General features: G+C 35.1%; 5 protein-coding genes across 8 annotated transcripts; 2 read left to right on the top strand and 3 right to left on the bottom strand.

Moving 5' to 3' along the window:
• Positions 1–2422: 2422 nt before the first annotated feature.
• LOC9321107 (CASP-like protein 2A2) lies at positions 2423–3555 on the bottom strand. The gene is made up of 2 exons (XM_021033382.1): positions 3034–3555; positions 2423–2943 (listed from the first exon to the last, which is right to left on the bottom strand). The coding sequence occupies exons 1-2, from the start codon at positions 3219–3221 to the stop codon at positions 2595–2597; spliced, it is 537 nt and encodes a 178-aa protein (XP_020889041.1). The 5' UTR covers positions 3222–3555; the 3' UTR covers positions 2423–2594.
• Positions 3556–11678: 8123 nt separating this feature from the next.
• Positions 11679–14139, top strand: LOC9321108 (diaminopimelate decarboxylase 1, chloroplastic). Its single transcript, XM_021030423.1, has 8 exons — positions 11679–12218; positions 12374–12548; positions 12632–12781; positions 12937–13098; positions 13192–13377; positions 13480–13602; positions 13669–13758; positions 13861–14139. The coding sequence occupies exons 1-8, from the start codon at positions 11728–11730 to the stop codon at positions 13939–13941; spliced, it is 1458 nt and encodes a 485-aa protein (XP_020886082.1). The 5' UTR covers positions 11679–11727; the 3' UTR covers positions 13942–14139.
• A 1697-nt stretch (positions 14140–15836) lies between these two features.
• LOC9318944 lies at positions 15837–16929 on the top strand. Its single transcript, XM_002882832.2, has one exon. The coding sequence runs from the start codon at positions 16311–16313 to the stop codon at positions 16722–16724; it is 414 nt and encodes a 137-aa protein (XP_002882878.2). The 5' UTR covers positions 15837–16310; the 3' UTR covers positions 16725–16929.
• Positions 16930–17030: 101 nt separating this feature from the next.
• Positions 17031–21049, bottom strand: LOC9318945 (ubiquitin carboxyl-terminal hydrolase 25). The gene is made up of 8 exons (XM_021030422.1): positions 20435–21049; positions 19881–20343; positions 19729–19804; positions 19548–19640; positions 18818–18904; positions 17889–18739; positions 17673–17798; positions 17031–17509 (listed from the first exon to the last, which is right to left on the bottom strand). Exons 1-8 carry the CDS (start codon positions 20613–20615, stop codon positions 17398–17400), a joined length of 1989 nt encoding a protein of 662 aa, XP_020886081.1. The 5' UTR covers positions 20616–21049; the 3' UTR covers positions 17031–17397.
• Positions 21050–21146: 97 nt separating this feature from the next.
• LOC9321109 (probable sugar phosphate/phosphate translocator At3g14410) lies at positions 21147–23467 on the bottom strand. Of its 4 annotated transcripts, XM_021030424.1 has the most exons (8): positions 23209–23467; positions 22706–22813; positions 22566–22600; positions 22336–22448; positions 21977–22238; positions 21617–21885; positions 21352–21530; positions 21147–21218 (listed from the first exon to the last, which is right to left on the bottom strand). In XM_021030424.1, exons 1-7 carry the CDS (start codon positions 23308–23310, stop codon positions 21400–21402), a joined length of 1020 nt encoding a protein of 339 aa, XP_020886083.1. In that variant the 5' UTR covers positions 23311–23467; the 3' UTR covers positions 21147–21218; positions 21352–21399. The 4 variants fall into 4 exon arrangements, with proteins under 4 accessions (XP_020886083.1, XP_002885043.1, XP_020886084.1 ...); XM_002884997.2 differs by lacking the exon at positions 21147–21218 and having other exon boundaries at positions 21240–21530; XM_021030425.1 differs by lacking the exons at positions 21147–21218; positions 22706–22813; positions 23209–23467 and having other exon boundaries at positions 21240–21530; positions 22546–22606.
• Between the last annotated feature and the right edge of the window lie 119 nt (positions 23468–23586).

Raw genomic sequence — 23586 nt, forward strand, 5'->3', positions numbered from 1 at the left:
GGCACTCAACATACCTAATAAACCGAGTAGGAACTAGAGCCTTAGTTTACCAAACTCCATATGAAGCATTCAAGAACAAGAAGCCAAACTTAGAGCATGTGAGAGTATTCGGATGCGTTAGCTATGCCAAAGTTGATGGACCACATTTACGAAAACTTGATGATAGATCGAGAGTTCTCATACATCTCAGGACAGAACCTGGGTCAAAGGCATACAGACTACTTGATCCAACCACTCGGAAAATCACAGTAAGCAGAGACGTCATCTTCGATGAAAGCAAAAGTTGGAAGTGGAAAGACTCCGAGAAAACTAGTCAAGAAATAGGAACTTTTATATTCAGTTTTGGAGAGTTTGGTAATCATGGAATTGATGATAATGGAGCTAATCAAGAAACAGAGGAAAACAGAGATGTTGAGAACGGATCCGACAGAGAGGAAGCAGAAGGAGCTGACGAATCCGAGACTGACAATGCTGAAACTGAGCAGCCACAACCTCCACCGTTGCTAAGAAGGTCTGGGAGACAAGTTACAAGGCCAACCTATCTAAGTGACTATGTATTACTCGCAGAAATAGAAGGAGAACAGCTTCTACTAATGTTGAATGAAGAACCATGTGATTTCAGAGAAGCAAACAAATCGCAAGAGTGGAGAAATGCGTGTGAAGAGGAGATCATGTCTATAACAAAGAACAAAACTTGGAGTCTTGTTGATCTCCCTGTTGGAAGTAAACCCATTGGTCTTAAGTGGGTTTTTAAACTAAAACGTAACTCAGATGGGAGCATAAACAAACACAAGGCAAGATTAGTAGCAAAAGGATACGTGCAAAAACATGGAGTTGATTTCGATGAAGTCTTCGCCCCTGTAGCTCGAATTGAATCAATCCGTCTTATCATTGCCTTAGCAGCCTCGAACGGGTGGGAAATACACCATTTAGACGTGAAAACCGCCTTCCTTCACGGAGAACTGAAAGAAGATGTTTATGTTACTCAACCAGAGGGTTTTGTTACCAAAGGAAGAGAGGAAAAGGTCTATAAACTACACAAGGCTCTTTATGGCTTGAGACAAGCACCAAGGGCATGGAACACCAAACTCAACAAGATCTTGAGAGATTTGAACTTTGAAAAATGTTCTAAAGAACCCTCCCTTTACAGAAAACAAGAGAAGGATACTCTCCTCATTGTAGCGGTATATGTTGATGACCTGTTAGTCACCGGCTCCAGCTTAGATTTGATAAATGCTTTCAAGAAAGAGATGTCGGGAAAGTTTGAAATGAGTGACTTGGGTAAGCTTACCTACTATCTTGGTATTGAAGTTTTTCAAGGAGAAGGTGGAATAGTGTTGAAACAAGAAAGATATGCAAGGAAGATTTTGGAAGAGGCTGGAATGAGTGAATGTAATGCGATTCAAACACCAATGACAGCGGGCTTAGAACTTTCTAAGGCACAAGAAGAAAAACAGGTCAATGAACTAGATTACAGAAGAAATATTGGGTGCCTTAGGTACCTACTACATACACGACCTGATCTCTCTTTTAGTGTTGGAATATTAAGCAGATACTTACAAGAGCCAAGAGAGTCACACGGGACTGCGTTGAGACAAATTCTGAGGTATATCCGAGGCACTCTTGAACATGGTCTCTGTTTTAAACAAGGAACAGAGTTGGGACTAGTTGGTTACAGCGACAATAGTCATAGTGTTGACGTCGACGATGGGAAAAGTACCGCAGGACATGTGTTTTACCTTAATGAATGTCCAATCACGTGGTGCTCTCAAAAACAACAAGTTGTGGCACTATCTTCTTGTGAAGCAGAGTTCATGGCGGCAACAGAGGCAGCTAAGCAAGCGATTTGGCTTCAAGAATTGCTAGCCGAGATCATTGGTACAATGTGTGAAAAGGTAACCATACGAGTAGACAACAAGTCAGCGATTGCACTGACCAAGAATCCGGTGTTTCACGGAAGAAGCAAACACATTCACCGGAAGTACCATTTTATACGAGAATGTGTTGAAAATGAGCAAATTGAAGTTGAGCACGTGCCGGGTGAAAAACAGAAGGCGGACATATTGACAAAGGCTTTGGGAAGAAACAAGTTTAAAGAGATGAGAAATCTCATTGGTGTTCAAGACGTGAAGAAGCTTGAGCTCAAGCTTAAGGGGGAGATTGTTGGTTTAAGCTTGAGAAGTAAACCGACAATTGCTTGAACCGCAAGGCAACGGTTTAATGATGTGATAAGGCTAGATCTTTTAGGAGTTATCTATAAGATTTAATGTAATCCTAGTCAAGTTATGATTAGGGTTTTGAGGTTTACTATATAAGCATATATCGGGTTGTGATATAGCTTAAGAGAATTGAGAGAGATTAAGAAGAACTTTAGTTTGAGTTAGTTCTAAAGTTAATAAAGAAGGTGTTTTCTTAAGCGTATTCTTAACTTCTTATTCATATTATTCAATTCTAGAGAGAAAATTGTAATTAGCGAAAAACCTTAATATTCAGTTACTCTTTTATTCAAGGTACTCTTTCACTTCAACCAAACAAGACATATATCTTTCTGCCTCTGTCACTCTTGTTGCCTTTGTGTTCTTCGGTTTCGCGGCTTAGGGTGCTTCAAATCTGCTGAAGAGTCGATAGGAAGAGATAAGCGAGAGCAACATGTAGAGAAGGGAGACAACGAATGTGAACACAACCGAGATCAATGCCTTGTGACAGAAGATTCCATAGGAGTCACAAGCAGAGCTCCAAGTGATGGGTATGTTTCCATAGTATGCTAAGTAAACCGTCTCTGCAGATACAGCCCCAGCCGCTAGAACCACGTATGTGACCACCTGGTCTAGCAAGAATAATGTCCTGACTTGGACCTTGCTTATTGGACACGGAAGGGCTAATATTGCGAGAGCAGAAAGAAGAGAATAGGCAGCACAAACGCCATTAGCACCCACCAAATACCTAAAATCAGGGAAAAACAAAAGAAAAGGTTCATTGATTGATTACTCTCTAGTGAAGCTAGAAGAGAAAGAAAGATAGAAGAAGATGAACATGAAAGCTCCAAGATTTGAGTAAGAAAGAGAGCCAAAGTCGTTGGAGATAGAGTTCTTGATCATGATGACGAGACCCGTAATACTTAGAGCCATTGATGCTACTCGCAAGACCGCCTCTACCGTTTTCTCAGTGCGGTTAAGCTCTAAAGCTGAGCCGTCAATAGCTGTTTGATCAGTCTTGTCCATGATTTTGTTTTTTGGTGTTTAAGGAAAGAGAGATCTTTGTCTTTTATAATGTCTAAGGGTTTCAAGCCATAACAGACAAAACAGTCGCTCAAGCATTCAATATAGTGATGTGATGATATGAAGTCGCCAATCTCAGTTTTAGGTGACTCTCTTGTTTTGTCTGCTCTATTTTATCATTTTTTCCAAATTTGGTATTACGTACAAGAAACAGAGAGTTTGATATTTGATTAGGCCTTAGTAATTAATGATATATAGGTTGTTTATGTATTAATCTTTCTCCGTTCATTTATGATTTTCGGGTTTATGGGGCTATGTTCTCTCAATCCTTGTTACGAAAATTCATTCACATGGTGTATTTGCACATGTTGGAAGGACCATCTGCTGTCTGCACAACAGGAGACTTCCATCCGTGTTCACATCTTTACCTAAGTTATTTCAAGAACATTATATATGTACGCTTAATTCGAGTTTATAATAGTAAATGGCTTGGGACGACCAAAAGAATTTTGACCACCTCAACACAGATAATCGAATAGAAGAATCTGAATAGTTGAAATGTGAATAGTATTGATTTCGTAGCACTAGTTAGAGCATCAGCAATGGTCGTATCTAGTAGAATCCTTAACTATTAAAATAAAATAAAAAATGAAAAAGGGAGGAGAGAGTGATAGAGACGTTTCTCTAATAAGAAACGTTTCTTACACATGACCTTTTACAATTAGTCTAGTTAAAATATTTTTCAATAAATTATGAATATAATTTGTGTTCACACATATAATTGTGTTCACACGGAAATAAAAAACCTAAATTGAGAGACGGACCGTTGCTGATGGTCTTATCTTTTTGTATCGACCGTTGTATAATCCACGCGTCGCATCTCCAAGCAGCATACGAGTATCAAACTATATCTACCTCGTGAATCGTGATTAAAATTTATGGGTTTTGAGAAAAGTTGGTATATATCAACTTTTGTTAATGGCACACCGTACACATGTTTTTGTTAAAGATTAACAATCTATTATACATTTTTGCAGCAGTTTTTGGGGTACCCAAATCGGATCAAATTTATTTAATTTTGACCTAGAAATCTTCAATCGGATCTTTCCTCGAATTTTGGCAAAATTAAAAAACGAAAATAATTAATAAAATCTAAAATATATATATTTTCTCAACTAATTACTATATTTAAACGCTTTATTTATGGTATATTCTCCACGATTTTTATAGATAAAGAAATCAAATATGATCTATATATACATTTTTGGATCACAATTAGCAAATAAATCCTGAAGTTGAGAAGTATTTACAATGACATGCCACTAGCATTAATTATTTAGATTTGTTTTATTTTTATTTTTTGGACAAAGATTTGATTTGTTTTATTTAAGTAAAGATTTTTAATTGAAATTCATTTCTCATATATTTAGCAAAAGTCTCTACAAAATCTTTCTTTATCTATTTAAGTAAAGATTCTGAAATCAAATATATTCTCAACAATTTACCAAAAATCTCTACACAATCTTTTTAAAAATCTCGACTTAGTTAACTTCTGATTTTTATCTGCAAAAAAAAAATTAATTGTAACGAGTGATGTAAAAATCGGGAATGTTGATACTACAATTTCTTCTACTTTTTTTTCATATAATGAAAATTATTTTTTAGGGATTTTTTCTTAAAACCTCTAAACAAAACAAAGGGTTTCAAAAGATTGCTTCTCTTTTGGCGGATCGATCCGCAAACCCGCAACTCTCTACGGGCTTATCCGCATGAACCTGCAACCCGTAGTGTATAAAAATATTATTCAAAAAAAATAACAAATGATGTTTAATTTTACGGAACGGGGTTATATGGTGCAACGGGTTTAGATCAATATTAATATTAAACAATATACTTTGGATGAAATCCTAGAATTAAAAATCAAAATTTAATTATAAAATCAGAAACACTAAACAAAATAAACAATATTAACAAAACAAATACAACTTCAAATTTTGCAAAATAATTTTTTAGTTATAAAAAAATTGACCCGCGGGGTAAAATCTAGATTTGGAAGTTTAAGGAGAAATATTTTTTAAAAAAAATAATAGTTCCGCGGTGTACCGCAAGAAAAATCTTTCTCCTAAACTGAGGCAAGAAGAAGAAGAAAGTCAAATGTCGTTTAAGTGTATATATAGATATACTATTTAAACCTAAAACACAATTAATATACTCAAAATTATTAATATAGATATATGGATGGTACATTTATAAAATAGGTCGAAATATTATATTATATTCTCTATTAATAAACAAAACTAATTATATTTAGATTTTTTTTTAAAAAATTATAGCCCCGCGGTGTACCGCGGGTTCAAATCTAGTGATTTAATACTAATATAACAAATTTGCACTAATTTCCTAAAACCTCTCTACCTAATTTAAACATAAATATATGATTCTTATTTCACTTTTATTTGATCTTATATTTATATTATTTTAAATTATTATAAAATATATAAATAGTTAGTAAATTTTAGTTTTTTTTTTCTGCATATGTTACAATTCAAATTTTTTAAAACGGACATATATTACTCAATCGATGAATAAAAATATGTGTGTAATCTATATTAACATTTTTAAGAACAAATTGAGCATTTAATTTATTTTATTCAGACCCGAAATTGAGTCATTCGGATCTTTCTTTAATTTTTACAATTATCTAAAATAGGACAGTATATCACGGGTGAAATCCTAATTAGTATTTTAAGATACAATTATAAATTGTTTTTACGGGTTGGTCCAAAAACACACACTAATTTAAAAATATACATGGAAACTATTTGAAAGCAACTTTCAAATTAACTCGAATTATATGACATTTAAATAAAAGTGTTATTAAAAAAGTAACAAAATGATGTTTAATTTCATTTTAGATTATATGGTTGGACGGGTTTGGGTCAATATTAATACGAGAAAATATACCACAGGTGAAATCCTATAAATAACAAATCAAAATACAATTATTCAATCTTAAACACTAAACAAAACAAATACAACTTAAAATTTTTTATTTTAGATACAACGCATGTTACCCGCGGTATACAACAAAAAATATTATACACAATAAATTCATCAATTTATAAAAATAAAAAAATCAAATAATTAACCCGCGGTGTATTTTTTATGTACCGCGGGTCATATCCTAGTTATATATTATGAGTAATGCGTACGAGAACGTGCTTTATGATTAAATAATGTGTTTTCAGGAGAAAATACCATGTTATTTGCTGAAATTACCACGCAAAGCTGAGGATATCGAACGGTAATAAAAAAACAATGTCATTTCCTTAAATCAAATGTATTAAGGGCATTTAAATCAAATTCTACACTTTTTTTTACCTATAAGCTTTCCAAAGTGTAGAATTGATAAGTAGAAGGCTCAAAGGTAGCTATTAATAAGCGAACTCACTTTTTGCCCAAAAGATTTCACTTCTAACATTTGCTTGATATAGTTACCCAAAAGTGTATATATATTCCCTTATATTCTATTTTCTGGATGATAAGGGGAATAAGAAAAAAAGAAAAAAAGAAGAAAGAAAAAAAGACAGTATATAAATTATAGGGTTTGTTGGCAAAATAGACACATTTTGGAAAGTAATTTGAAAAATACACATCTTGTAAAAATAATTTGAAGAATAGGTAGTTTTACTTTTTGTGAGATAAAAGATAAAGACAAAATAACTATAATAAAAGATAAGACAAAATAGCTCTAATAGGAATAAGACAAAAAATTTGTTAAAAGTCGGATTTATCATTCATTTTTAAAATAAATAAAACTTTGAGTGGATCCTTCATTTTGTATAACATCATGTGCAACGACGTTGTATATTGACGCTTGTACACTTTCGCATACACCAATCTCGTACACCATCATTTTAAATACTTTTATGTACACTAATACTTGTACACCACACTATACTCACACTTACGCTTGTACACTTTCACATACACCGATCTCGTACACCATCATTTTTAATACTTTTATGTACACTAATACTTGTACACCACACGATCATGTATACCCACACTTACGGTTTAAACCAGATGTTATACTTAATATGATGGTGTACATCATTAAATTGAACAGGACGGTGGACAAGTGTGATGTACACTATTAAATTGAAGTGATGGTTTGTATATTATATTGTAGGGTACACCATGGTTTGTACATTTTGTATACTAATCTCCTATCATTGAAACATTGTTTTGTACACTAACGCTCTTATACCTCATCATCTTGTACACTGATGTTTGTACACGATCTCATAGACCACTAAGTACACCGACGAAAATGGTTCTCTCTTTTATGGACGTGGTGTACAATATATGTGAAAGTGTATGGTGTTGTAGACGGCACACGAGATGGTGTATAGTGCGACCCAATACCATGTACACCATTTTTTACATCATCTTCGTACACCATCGTACTTTGTAGTTATACACTACTATAGATTATCGTTGTATACCACTTGTATATCCGTTATACCGTGTATACCAATTTTTACATCAATCTCATACATTGGTTTTTACATTATATTCGTACATTACCGTATATATACCATTTTTAACGTTAACAAGTATACCGTCAAGTTGAAATTAAATAAAATAAAACGTTACATATTTGCAAAATATAGCAAATGTGGATTTTTTAGATTCACATAAAAAAATTAAAGATTAATATGTTATTGTCATAAAAAATTGATGAAGAATTTTTAATAAGACAAAGTAAAAAATTTAAGTGAAAAGAAGAAAGAGATAAAAAAGAAAGAGAAAATATGTGTGTAAAACAACAAAAAAGGTATTTATGTCATTACACATAATCTTCTCTAATAGAGAGTTCTATTAGAGGAAAAAAGAGAAAAATGTCTATTTTGCATATTATTTATAACAAGTGTCAATTCTTTAAATTATTATTCATAAAAGTGTCTAATTTGCAAATTGAGTCTAAATCATATAATACTTTTATAAAGTGATGTTAGATTCTAAGTTTTAACGAAAAGTTCAAAGTGAAAGGTAAAAAAACGAAAAAGTGATCTGTTTTGTTTTATATAACCAAGAAAGTTTCTCAGATTTACAAGAAGAAGTTAATTGAAATTAAAAGAACATATGAAGCATATGAAAGACTAATTAACGAGGTGAATAATTTTGAGACAAATTATAAATAACATTTTTAGGGTTTATATGTTATATAGTATATATGACATGATACGTCCGAGCCATGACTAAGTTTATATATATACGAGTGTGTACATATATATCTGGAATCTAACATGGAAGAATAGAGAACGAAGCAGAGCCAAGGTCAACTTGCCAGACACGAATCAACAGATTGTGAATGAGACCAAATCAATGGTCATAATCCGGTTGTGTTTAAACCGGCAAGTCATCCTTGGCTCAATTCCATTCTTTATTCCTTCATGCAAGACCCTCTGATACAACCAAAGACTCCCATCATCATCTTCTTTCGATCACGAGCTACTTACTTATTTCAAAGTTGTCACCTCTTTCTTGACTCTTGTGTTGTGGTAATGCCTAGTCGAGATGTGTAGGTATTTATAGGCATACAAACAAATGCGACAAAATATGTATATTATATTGTTTTATTTCTAGATTCCATTTCCATATGCATGGCTGGGATTTTTGACCAAAACCCTAATTCAAGAATAATAGACTCTAAAAGATGGGATCAAAGAATATAATCTAATCGATCGATGGGCTGACCACATTTCCCGATTTAATTCGAATAGTTTATATTCGTTCCACTACTTTATGCCGCAGAAATTTGTAATTAAGCAAGAGAAAATAAATATATATTTATATATAGATGGTCGTAGAAACCAGTAGAGGAATTTCATTTTTGGTGGATAAGTAATATAATAAGAGAATGGTCTTTACAGTGGGAAAGGGAATAGTATTATAATATCAGATTCTATATATGTCTATGATTGTATGTTTGTATAAATTTAAATAAATACGTATAAGCATATTCTTCAACAAGATTTACTACAAGTTCTAGACTCTCTTAGCGTCGGCAATTTATATTCTATCCACATGGATCGTGTCTAGTTTACACGACATTTTCAGGAAAAGAAAACTATACTCACTAGCAGATTATTAAATGCTAGATATTTTTCATATGTTGAATCAACCTTGAGATTTTTTTTTTTTTTTTTTGTGCAAATCTTGAGATTTTATTTTTGTTGGCTGAAACTTCAGTTTTCTTTTTTTGTCGCCAAATGGCATTTGCTTCATCTTCATCTAGGAGGTATAAAAACTCATAGATCCTATATAAAATATACTATAGTGACTAACAACAAGGTTGTTTCCAATCTATATTTCCAAAGCAAAGCTATAATGTATGAATACTAGATTTTACCCCGCGGGTCGATTTTTTTATAACTAAAAAATTATTTAGCAAAATTTTAAGTTGTATTTATTTTGTTAATATTGTTTATTTTGTTTAGTGTTTCTAATTTTATAATTAAATCTTGATTTTTAATTCTAAGATTTCATCCATAGTATATTGTTTAATATTAATATCGATCTAAACCCGTTGCACCATATAACCCCGTCCCGTAAAATTAAACATCGTTTGTTATTTTTTTTGAATAATATTTTTATCCACTACGGGTCGTAGGTTTATGCGGATAAGCCCGTAGAAAGTTGCGGGTTTGCGTGTGGACCCGCCAAGAGAGAAGCTATCTTTTGAAACCTTTTGTTTTATTTAGAAGTTTTGAAAAAATATCCCTAAAAAATAATTTTCATTATATGAAAAAAAAAGAAGTAGAAGAAATTGTAATATCAACATTCCCGATTTTTACATCACTCGTTACTATTAATTTTTTTTTTTTTTTTGCAGACAAAAATCAGAAGTTAACTAAGTCGAGATTTTTAAAAAGATTGTGTAGAGATTTTTGGTAAATTGTTGAAAACATATTTGATTTCAAAATCTTTACTTAAATAGATAAGAAAAGATTTTGTAGAGACTTTTGCTAAATATATGAGAAATAAATTGAGAAATTGTTAAAAATGCCCATTTTTCAATACCCCTTTTCAAAAATGCCTCCTTTGAGAGTCCATTTTTAAGTTTGCCCTCTTTTAATTTTTAATGACCATTTTACCCTTATTTGAAACAAAATTAGGTCCACAAAATACAAAATATTTTTTGGCGGGAAAAGTGATCCCGCAATTTTCCCGCCAAAACACTTGTAAAAACCTTTAAAATACATTGTAAAATTTTCACGTAAAAATTTTTCCCGCCAAAAAATTTTTCCGCCAAAAATTTTTTTTTGCGGGAAAAGTGATTCCGCAATTTTTTTGGCGAAATTTTTTTGGCGGAAAAATTTTTGGCGGAAAAAATTTACAAGGTATTTTAAAGGTTTTTACAGAGTATTTACAAGTGTTTTGTAAGGTTTTACAATGTATTTTAAAAGGTTTTACAAGGTACTTATTAGGTTTTATAAGGTATTTATAACTTGTAAAACCTTATTAAAAACTTGTAAAACCTTATAACTTGTAAAACCTTATAAAATAGCTTGTAAAATCTTCTAATATCTTATAAATACCTTATAAATACGTTGTAAAACCTTTTAAAATACATTGTAAAACCTTATAAATACCTTGTAAAAAACCTTATAAATTTTTCCTGCCAAAAATTTAACGCCAAAAAATTGCGGAATCACTTTTCCCGCAAAAAAAACTTTTTGGCGGGAAAAATTTTGGCGGGAAATTTTACAAGGTATTTTAAAGGTTTTACAAGTTTTTACAAAATCAAATTTGTAATTTTGATGTGTGCACATTCTCATGTTTTCCTTATATATTTGTAATATTTTTTATTAAAAGAAGGGTAATTTAGTCATTTTGTACATAAAAAGGGTATTTTTAAAATTGGACAGCCAAATGGGGCATTTTTGAAAAGGGGTATTGAAAAAAGGGCATTTTTGTGAGTCTCCCAAATAAATTTCATTTAAAAATCTTTACTTAAATAAAACAAATCTAAATAATTAATGCTAATGGCATGTCATTGTAAATACTTCTCTACTTCAGGATTTATTTACTAATTATGATCCAAAAATGTATATATAGATAAATGTTACATTTTGATCACTGATCACATTGTAAAATTACCAAACAAGCGATATAGTTGCCTCTTCCTTCTTCTTTAATTTATATACTACAATCTCTTTAACCTTTACCTAGAGTGGTGCACCAACAATATTTAACAGGGCTAAATTTCGAAAATGATTTACAGTTTTGGAACACAAGTGACTACCGACACATAGAATTACTACGGGACACAAACAAAACTAACATGTCCGAACAATAAGTAACACAAACCATCAAGGCCTTGAAGATGAGCCGGCCCAATTAAGAGGCCCAACAAGCTCGACTGTATACACAACTCAACAAAAACAGCTTTTAAGAAGTCTTCTTCTTCACCACATTTTTGGGAATCAAAACCCTGAAAATGGCGGCAGCTACTCAATGTCTCTCCCAACCTTCATCATCTCTAAATCCATACCAACTGAAGAACCAAACCTCACAACTCTCCAGAATCATCCCTATCTTTTCTCTTAAATCCACATTGAAGCCACTTAAACGCCTCTCCGTGAAAGCCACCGCCGTTTCCCAAAACTCCACCAAAACCCTCACGAAGTTCGACCACTGTTTCAAGAAATCATCAGATGGGTTTCTCTATTGCGAAGGAACTAAAGTTGAGGATATCATGGAGTCAGTCGAGAGAAGACCTTTTTACTTATATAGTAAACCTCAGATCACGAGGAACCTCGAGGCTTATAAAGAAGCATTGGAAGGTGTGACATCTGTCATTGGTTACGCTATCAAAGCTAATAACAATCTCAAGATTTTGGAGCATTTGAGGTCTTTAAGCTGTGGTGCTGTGCTCGTCAGTGGAAATGAGCTCAGACTTGCTCTTCTTGCTGGTTTCGATCCCACAAAGTAACATTCTTTATTGCCCTGTATCTGATTTAGAGAGATTTAACTTGGAGTTGACTTCATCCCAATAATAAAGTGTTTGACTTTTTGAGTGAATCAGAATATGATTTGGTGTAATTGCTGACTCAGAATATGTATTTGTTGTACAAAATGAATAGGTGCATTTTCAATGGAAATGGCAAGTTGTTGGAAGATTTAGTTCTAGCTGCTCAGGAAGGTGTTTTCGTTAATGTCGATAGTGAGTTTGACTTGAATAACATTGTGGAAGCTTCAAGAATTTCTGGTAAGCAGGTCAATGTACTGCTGCGTATCAATCCTGATGTCGATCCTCAGGTAACTTTATTTTAGCATCATGTATAACATAATTGGGCTTGGATATTAGTTAGTGAGCTTTTCTGTTTGGTTACATTTTTCAGGTGCATCCATATGTAGCTACTGGGAACAAGAACTCAAAGTTTGGTATCCGGAACGAGAAGCTTCAATGGTTTCTGGATCAGGTCAAGGCACATCCCAAAGAGCTGAAGCTTGTTGGAGCTCATTGCCATCTAGGTTCTACCATTACTAAGGTAACTTCGATTATATATAGTTGCTAAAAGCTGTGTTTTGATGTAATCAGATGAATATGGATTTCTCTCTGTTTATTTTTTTCCCATGTTTTGCTCCGTTTCTTAGATCTCGACTCTTGAGCTCTACATATTTGCGTATGATTTGTTTATTCCAGGTGGATATATTCAGAGATGCTGCAGTTCTCATGATAGAATACATTGATGAGATCCGGCGTCAAGGTTTTGAAGTTAGTTACTTGAACATTGGTGGTGGTTTAGGGATAGATTATTATCATGCCGGCGCTGTCCTTCCCACACCCATGGATCTCATCAACACGGTAAGAACAACATTTCAAAACTCTTTCCTTCATTTGATCTCATAAGTACTGGAACGGTAGAAGTTTTTACAATCCTTGATGTGTGTGTTCCAGGTAAGAGAGCTTGTTCTTTCACGAGACCTGAATCTAATAATCGAGCCAGGGAGATCTCTGATTGCAAACACTTGCTGTTTCGTCAATCATGTAACTGGTGTGAAGACGAATGGAACTAAAAACTTCATAGTGATTGATGGAAGTATGGCTGAGCTTATCCGTCCCAGTCTTTATGATGCTTATCAGGTAAAAAAACAAATATGCTTCTAACAACAGCATCTGCAGATTTTGGTCCCTTGGAGTTAAGCTAAATATCCATGCTCTTGTTCTTGTTTCTTAACGCAAAAGCACATTGAGTTGGTCTCTCCTCCACCGCCTGAAGCAGAGGTTACCAAATTCGACGTAGTGGGTCCTGTCTGTGAATCTGCTGATTTCTTGGGCAAAGACAGAGAGCTTCCCACTCCTCCACAGGTATGATAAGGATCTGATTCTGTTTGGCAGCTCAAGTAATGTGGAATCTAATGAGTTTCATTACAGGGAGCCGGTCTGGTGGTTCATGACGCTGGTGCATACTGTATGAGCATGGCTTCCACTTACAATCTCAAGATGCGCCCTCCGGAGTACTGGGTACCAACACATTTTCTTGTTTTCTGGGGAAATCTTAGGAGAATCAAGATCCCGAGAGAATTTTAACTAGTTTTCTTCAATTTGTGTTGTTTGTTTTTGCAGGTTGAAGAAGATGGGTCGATCAGTAAGATAAGGCATGCTGAGACATTCGATGATCATTTGCGTTTCTTTGAAGGTCTATGAACTCTGAGATTTACTCATCATTGTTGGTTTTTATTTGAATTGTATGATTATTTGGAATCAGAACCATAATGCTATTGCTGTTTTAGATTTTCACATTCTGTGCTTTGATTCAAAGTCCCCAATGAAGTAATCATATGAATAAGAAAAAGGTCACAAGTCAAGACAGAAAATAAAAGGTGAATTTGTGGGTTATGATTATTCTTGTGGTTTCTTCTTATTTACTTCAAGTCCAAAGTTGTCCATTGTCCAAACACACAAGACTTGAGAAACTAAACTTGAAGCCAACGCAATGTCAAAGCTGTTTTAAAACCAGAAACCAAGATTACACCGAACCAACAAAATCTGTAATACAGGACTCCAGAAGCATCCGCATACAAAAAAAAATCCTTGAGAATTAAGTAATGGATGTCAATTGTCAAGGATGGCCTTTAAGATCACCTAGTCTGTTTTGGTTTCATTACACAAATTGGATGAATAAATCCTCAGGTTTCAAGGAACACAAGATCAAAGAGAGAGCCAGTAAGAAAAAGTTACCTATGAAACCGAATGCTTCTAAACAGAAGCATAACAGCTGAACACAAAAGCCCCAGTGAACGCCCACTGATGACATATCGATTCGCATTGCATATTTTGTTGACAATGTACCTGTAGAAATTAGGGAAGTAAACTAAGTGCAAACATAAAGACTCATCTAAGCTTTCTTTCCATAGCTATAGGAAGATTTTTTCAAGCTTTTTGTTCACAAATTTGCTTGCAGAACAAAAGGCGAACACGCAACCAATATCTACAATTACCTTGTCATCATTAATCAAGAACCTGATAAGAAGATTCATTCCATAAGCTAAAACAAGATAGTTCATAGTTCACAGGACAAGTAAAGTGAATTTGGTTTATTATGTAGTGAATTACCGTCACTAGTAAAATTTTATCATGGTTTATTAGGAAGATTCCAAAATAAACCTTTTTTTGCATGTAAATGAGACGGTGGCGGAAACTTAAAGTAGCAAAATGGTCCCATGCGACGCCGTATTGGCGCGGCCACCACTCTCCGCCATAGAATAGAGGTGGTCCTTTTCTTTGTGTGGTTTCTATAATACCGTATCAACTTTAAATGCTACAATACATGGTACAACGTCTAACAACTATGTTACCTGAATTGTCCCATCGGGGCATCAAATATGTGGTTGTATTTTTCTTCTTCTAAGTGATTAACTTAAACTTGGTAAGTGTTTAGTAACATCCATTGGAGTTGTAATAGCATAGTTTAATAATATTTGATTCATCAAAATAACTTCAAAAGTGAAATGAACATGTCTAATTTGGAAACTAATCACTTACCAAAATTTTGACGTTAATTTATTTATTTATTTTTAGTTGGATGATCATAAAACTAGCAAAATAATTATTCAGAAAAAGAAGAAGCAAACTTTTTTATACAACAAATAAATTCTAAATACTCTCAGCCCCTACAAATTGGCTTTTGAATTTAGTAAGAGACGGTAGTGTATGTATGTATGTATATGTCATCTTCACGAATTAATGCTAAAAAGTTTGGCAAATCTTTGGTTGGCCAACTCATTTTGCTGTGATATGTTGTTACCATTATATGTGCATGTTGCTGTCAAATTTTCTCTTTTCCAGAGTTTTAGAAAATTATTATATAGTGATGATATTAACTGGTACGTATCATATTACTCGGCCTTACATTAAGAGGATTACATAAAAGGAATCTGGGATATTAAATTTAGCATATTTTTTTTTTGTTTTTTTAATCATTGAGCCACATTATCTAAATCTGAAAAGAAATACTTTATTCCGTATAGTCTTGGGAAATATAAGATGAAAATAAATAGCTATGAGAAGTTGAGAACCGATCAATAAGATAAAAAGAACAACAGATAATTCATAGGACGATAATTTGAGAAGAGCAATTGAAAGCTAAAAAGGTGATAGTTGTCGCCAATTTACTTTTGCTAAAATTATAAATGTAAGCCCCCACACGGTCGTCCCTTTTGAAAGCAACTTCGTACCTATCAATTGATTTTGCATCCGTACCACTGTTTATAGATATAATCTGGATTTGGTCTTTGTTCTGGTGGTGTTTATATGTTGTGTTGTCGAATGATTTCTTCATCATATAGGTTCAAAGCCAGAGATGCATGGTTGTAATTTGGTACATTGATACTTGACACTGAATAATACCATATAATTAAGCTCGGTGACAAAAGAACAAGTTTTTGTGTGTGTGTGAAATATGGTGGTTGATTAATTTGCATATCTAATTTTATAATATCAACTAATTGAAAATTAGGTTTTGATTTTGTCGGGAGTGTAAGTACTCTTCCACGTATATTATTGTCCTTTTGTAGATGCAATCATGCAAGTACTTTAACACTTTCATACTCTCTATAAATTCATTTCACTTCTTACCAAAACCCTGCACAAATAATCTTGTCAGCAATCTCTCATTTCTATCTTTTTTTCCTTCCCATGCTCAACGAAGAAGCTTTCTTCTCCCAACACTCTCTTTTCGATTCACAAGATCTCAATCAGAAATGGAAACAGTTAAGACCTCCAGGTTTATCACTGAGGTGGCTCCGGCTAAGTTTATATCGGCGACAAGAGAACCATTCAAGAACATGTTGACAACCATCTCCGAGGAAGACTTTGATTTTGATGAATTAGTCAGAGCCACTGCAGATAGACTCTCTTCTTCTTGTCCAGGCTCCTCCTCCTGGTCTCTTGCTCACTACGCCAAGATCAACAGAGTCTCTTCTTCTTAGAGCATTCAATTGCCATCCCAAAATGCATTTTTTCTCTCTTTTTTCAATAATACCAAAGAAGAAGATTTGTTTGTAATCTCTTCAGCATCAGAGTTTTCCATCTACTTCTCGTTGTTGAATGTTTTCCCGCTAGCGTTCTTGAATTATATGTTATGATCACTTCTGTTTATTAGCATTCTTGAATCACCTATGATCAATCCTTTTATGAACAAGTGTACAACCAACCAATCATCAATATATTTTACTGGAACGAAACCAAGTCGTCGACGTTAATGCATATCGAAAAACCACACGCAAATACACAAATTCAAGAACGTTCTTATACTATTAATTTCCAAAAGGACTTTGTATATTTGTGTAAAGCTTCATCGATAAGAGGCAAAATAATAAGAAGGCTTTATATTATACAGAATGAGATCTGTTTTTCTTTTTTTCTTTTTCCGGTAATTACGTTTACTCTCCCAAAAATGTAATAATAATAGAAAAGAAAAAAACTCACTTCACCCTCACAGTGGCAGGAAAAAATGTTGATCCGCTCTCTCTGTATCAGACCAGTCGGATGGTTAACCAATGGTGAAAATGAGGACTGAGGAGTGTGTATGAAGGGAACCAAGTAGAGAGGCTTCAAGCACCCAGAGATTTGAGTCATTTTTGTTTAAGCAAAAACAATGGTTCACGAGTACTTCTTCTTGCTAATTTCCCATATACGGTTTACCAGATCTGCTTTCAATCCCTCTGGAATCTGCGATTTTAAACTTGATTTCACATCTTCAATCAACAACCTCCTGCACAAGGTCCAACCATCCACAACATGAGTAAAAAATAAGACGATTATAGTGAAGCACAAAGCCAAAAGAGGTCCAAATTCTAGCTGTTATACTCAAGTAAGAGGCAGAGAGAAAGTATGAGAAGATAGTAAAGAACAGCAAAAAGTCGTGTTTTACTTACTTTAAGTCGTTACCATCTTCTCCTCCTGATTGCTCTGTACGCAATCTCTTCTTGGCCCGCATGGAGATGTGTACCTTGTCATACCATCCGCATGACCGTAGATGTGACAACGCATCTTTCTTCAGGCTGAGGAATATGCAACACAATCAATTCTAGGTTAGCTATGGCATCAGATATAATCGTGAGTATTAAACAAAAGCACAAAACTGAAGTTACCTCTCTTTGATTGCTTCAAGTTCATTCCGAGATGATTCGTCTTTTCTAAGCAAAATGCAGGGGTCTTCATTTGTTGAAGAACACAAGCCTTTGGATTGGGTGGTACTAACACCGTTCCTCTCAATTTCCTGGTGAACAGTTCCATTTTGTGAGCCATTACTTCCACATGGATGTAAGTTATCCTTGTAGTGATCACCCCCATTGCAGGAGCCATTACTACGCTCATGGGGATGCACTGTCACTTTATGATTACTACTACCTGGTGCACTGCCGTTTTCTTTAACTCCATTGCCACCATTTTCAGTACCAAACTTTCTCTCCGTGCCAGACTTAACTCTAGTCGGCAAAACTGATACACTATTCTCTTTGTTCGCTTTTGGAGCTATGTTCTCATCTTGGTGGAAAGAAAGTCTACCATTGACAGAAGGAGAGACCCTTTTGGCACCAAGGTTGACAGATATAATGACTTTCGCATGTGGCTTTAAAGGCGCCTTTTCAACTTTGGAAGAAAGCAGGTTATCCTCTTGGAGGGCCTGCTCGGCTCGTAGTTTGGGCCCAATAAATTTATGGGGCTTTGAAGAAGCCAGTTTTACCTTCTGGAAGGACTGCTCGGATTGTGGTTTCATGTTGACACCATTAAGGGGCCCAATAAACTTCTGGGGATTTGATGTCTCACAGCCATTAACTTCATGAGATGTAGTCCCATTGGATGTTACCAGAGTTTTAGCAGACGCTGGCCTCTGGTTTGAACGGCTGAAAAACAGGATATAAGCTTTCTCTGATAAAACCTCCTGCAAGGTGGAGAGCGAGACAAACGAATCATTGCAGCAATACCATCTACCCAAGGAATCCTACACAAGCAGTTAAGATATCAGCAAGAAGTTCGAGAGTTCTAGTTGCATGGAAATTGAAAAAGGACAGAAAAGAACCTTAACGTATGCATAATAGTGCCCAGATTCAGGAGAAAATCCTGAGTGCACAATTATCCCAAAAAGCTTGTATTCCGGTTGAGGGTCCTGCAGTTTTTAACAGAGTACACCGATAAGCAAAAAGTAGAAATTGGGAAGTACGGTTACATACTTACATAGAGCCAGACAATTTTCACAAGCTAGAGCACTATGATGATCCAAAAGGTGTGACACAGGGACTGAAAATCATATTGAATTTCATGTAAAAGAACTTGGAAGCATCAAATCAAATGTTTAACAGCCTATGACGTGATCAAACATGATATAGACTGGAAGCATAATAGCCAACTAAGCTGTTTGACTAAACCTTGTCTCAACCTTAAATTTTTTTCATTCCAACTTGTCGCATTCTTAACTAACCAGATATAATCAAGCAATATTTGAAAGGTGATGTCAGGCTTCTGTGTGACAAGAATATCCGTCCTGTCAGATTAATTGACAGTAGTTCAAAGGATAAAACTTAGCCAACGTAAAAACTATGAACGTTGCAATTCATTCGATATTCTATATGCAAATAATGTCGAAAGGCTTAATCAGGTTGAAAATCCAGTTAAACGCTGCACTAAACTATTCATCATGCACTACAACCCTAAAATTTCTGATATGCCTCTAACTAGATGTGAGAACCAGTGCACACTAACAGAAACCGGCAACACACTTAAAGTAAGTTGAAAGAGTCAGAATCTTGTACCTTGCTTGCTTTACTCATGAAGTTCGAGAGAACCAGAATCTCACCAAATGAAATGGCTTTATCAATCTTCCCACCAAAAATACCCCCAAACCTCTGCAAACCCAATTTACCAAAACACATTAAAGATATGATATATCTAAAATAATTGTCGCCTTTTGTAAAGAGAACATGATACACTTACTTTCAATTGGATAACAAGGATATTAGGCGCTTGGAGTATAGACATCTGCTTCCTCGCCGTCACCAGTTTTTCGCAGCTATATCAAAGAAAAAATATCAGTAAAAAAACAGAACCACAAACTGAAAGAGTCCTAAAGAAGAGAAAGCACTTACGTCTCGCATTTATACTTATTGTTGCCATCTAAAATCTCTGATTGAAAAAACTTTTGCATAGACTCCTTGACAGAGCTACTATGCAAAATCTCAAGACTGATATCCATAATCTCATCGGCTTTATTAGACTCGGCACCACATGACAAACACTTGACCTGGCTCTGCAAAGCACCACCAAAAATCTCCTTGACGACAGTATTGCCATTAAAGGGCTCATTACCCTTGATCCTCAACTTCTTGAGGCGGAGAGACGTATTGTGGCATGCATCAATGACGTACCGCAAGAACTCATGAGCATCCTCTTGACGCCCAAGCTTAAAATGCTCAGCAAAAATTTTGAGACAGCTTGAAATCTTGTTAGGCGCATCGGTTGTTAGATCCACACTAAGAGACCTTGCTATTCTTTTCTCAACTATGCAAAATGGACAATCCCGTTTCCTCTCCCCATCCACATATGAGTCACCTAATCACCAACCAAAAGCGTCAGAGATACAAAACAACAAAATGAAACAATTAGAGAACTCGATAACCCTAAAGTAGGAGGAGAAACGTACAGTGAGAGGAGTGTTTGTGAGTAAGGCAGAAATTAGCGAGAGGAGGAGTGAAAGTGAGACACTGAAGGACACTATTGAGGTAACAGGTGTTGCCGAGATTCCGTAACCCTAAGGGAGGACCATTCCTACGCTTCTGACTCAGTAGACTCGGCATCCAGCTCATCTGCAGTTTAAATCCCATTCAGAATCGGTTATTCTCCGCCGGAGAAAACCAACGAAGCAACCGCTCATCGCTGACTCGCCGCCGCGGCCAAGCCAACAGCTGCGATCGCATCTTTTGCCACCACGCGTTTTCCGAGCTTTTTCTCTTTCTCTTCTAATTCACGGTTTTGGGGCTTCTTCGCATCAATTTCTAGTCGAAATTAATGGAAGATTTTTAACGATTTTTGAGGAGTTGAGGAAAGAAGGAAGAAGAAGATCGAATTCGATGAAGGTAACTGCCGAGGGAAGAGACCCGCCCAGCAACAAACCCCACAATCCCTTCGCGATTTTTATTTACCCCTCCATTCCATTTTATTTTATTTTATTTTTTAATATAAATTCCAGGTAGGTAAACAAAAAAAAGAAATACTGTCACTGGGCCTTTTAGGCCCATATTTTAAACCAATAGAAAAGTCGGTACACGATTTATCTACGTGTAGTGATATTTTCTAATTATTAATTTTTAAGCTGATTGATATTCAGAAAATATTTACTTCTTGGGAAGGAAAAAAAATAAAACAAATTTTTTTTTTTCTCTGCCTTATGTGAATGATAAATATTCGTTCACCGTTCATATAATAACCTACAAAATGTGAATATCAAATTATGAGAATTGAACAAATTGATTAATCTTTCTTTTTTTTCCTGGTACAGAGTTTTGTATAAGTTATATAATTCGGACGGTACATATGACAAAACAAACAATCAAAGATTACCTCAAGAGTCAAGTCTGATGATGAGAAGCTACATTTTCTCGGCTATCATCATCTCTCTGAATTAGTATTGGTCTGTGACACCAACGGTATTGATTCACCATCTCCTGAAGTTTCTGTGGTAACTTTGGATGCTTCCTTCTTCAGCTTATGATTGTTATAAGCCGCTACACCGGCAATGGCTGCGTGTGAACACATAGCACAATGTAAGAGAAGCAAAACTCTTTCATTTTTAACTCCAATTGGTATGTGCGGAGTTTTGTCTTACCAATGGCGTAACCGAAAAGATTGATGATTGTGAGTTTTGTGTCGGCAAAGAGAAGAGCTGATACCAAGACAACCACCCAATCCTTGACAACCCCAGCAACTCGGATAGTGAGAGCGCTCGTATGAGAAATCACCAAGAAAACCGACAAGTTGAGGGCGAATGTACAGAGGGAATTAAGGGTCAACACTACAAAGTGGAAGTTCCATGGGCCATTGCCATCCATCTTCGATTTCTCTAGAAAGATCCACGGCACAAACAAGCAGATAGCACTGCAAAAGGAGTCACATAAAGATTTAAGTAAACCTTATGATTACATAATGAGAGAATTGAGATGGCTTCTTCTTCTTCGATTTTACTTACCTGCAGGGACTCACATAGTACATAAGAGAGATTGGGTTTAACTTGATGCCCTTCCTCTTGACAAGAAGTTCCATGAAGATTAGCCTCAGGGCTTCTCCAACAACACCACCCATTTGGTAAACCACTCCAATCCAGTTGATGTTTAATTCCCCATAAGAAGCTACTAAAACACCAAAACTTATGATAGACATTATCAAAAGCATCCTGCAGCTCATCATTTCAAGTCCAGCAGCTACTCCAAGAATAAACACAGCAACAGGCACTGCAAGTATGATGTAAGAATATATTGGTATCCGTAGTCAGATATAAGAAGTAAACATAAGACTTATAAGGAACCAAGAGCATGAACAGTTCCTTACTTATAGCCTTCAACATCTGCGCAAATGCAACTGATATGTACAGGTAGGCAGTGTTTCCCAACCAGAGGGTCATCGCAAACATTGCACCTATTGGAATAACTGATGTAACATATCTGAGTACATAAAGTGAATTATTACTACATTGAACAAAATTGGTAAAGATATTTAAATTATGGGTATTTTCAACTACTCCAAAATCAAATTGCTTACGAAGTCTCTTTCTTCCTTACATTTCTAGTGTCATTCCTTCCTCAACCTTCACGATCTTCATAGAGACATAAACAGAGAAAAAAAGAGACCAAAAGTTTGCATCACTTCAGTCTTTACTTGTGAACAAAAACAAAAAGATCATTTATTGCAAGATTACTACCTTAAGAACTTTGGTGAGAAGAAAGCACAAGACAGAGGAAAAGATCATATGGAGTAAAGTCAATCCAAGAGGATAAGGGAAATTAATTTCCTTAGATGACAAAACCCACTGCAGCAGAACAAATCAAAGACAAGAACGTTAGTCATGAAGCAAACTTTCCATTAACAACCATACCCTGAGGAAAAGAGAAAAAAACCACAATGCGTGAAACGTCAATTGCTACAATTTGAAAAACGGTGAACTCTGATGCATAAGCAATAAACAGAGAGGTCAAGAGCAAACGAAACAGGATCAAACAAAAAAACCAGCACAATCTTATGGCTAAATGAACAATGGGTGTTGGATTCTAAAATCTGCTAGTCAACTTCCTAGAAACTAGCACAGTACATTGCACAGAACCAGCTCAATTCCTTACGGAAACTAGCGATCGGAAAGAGCACAAAACAAATACGATGCGAGAACATAGATCCAGGGAAATCTAGATTGTGAGATTTAAGTTAAACCTTATTGAAGAAGATTTGACCACTAGAAAGGGCGATATAGAGAAGAATGTAAGCGTAGGTCACGAATTCATCTCTCATAAAGCCTTTGCTCCGATCCGCCATTGAAACCGATTATTATGATCTCCGATTACGGAATAAAAGTTGTTGCCTCTGTTTTTTTTTTTTTTTTCCCACTTTTCCGACTGCTTTTGTTTCTTCTTTTCTATCGTCTTCTTCTCCTTCACTGAGTACTTTTTTCACTTTTCCATCTTCTCAAATCTCAACAACATCTAAATAAGAGAGACGGTGACGACTATATGTGGGTCCCACTTTTATTATCCTCCTCGACGTATAAATCATAACTGTGGGCTTTCCCTCACATGTAAAGCCCAAACTATT

The sequence above is a fragment of the Arabidopsis lyrata genome (assembly GCF_000004255.2).
Source record: "Arabidopsis lyrata subsp. lyrata unplaced genomic scaffold ARALYscaffold_3, whole genome shotgun sequence".
Taxonomy (NCBI): domain Eukaryota; kingdom Viridiplantae; phylum Streptophyta; class Magnoliopsida; order Brassicales; family Brassicaceae; genus Arabidopsis; species Arabidopsis lyrata.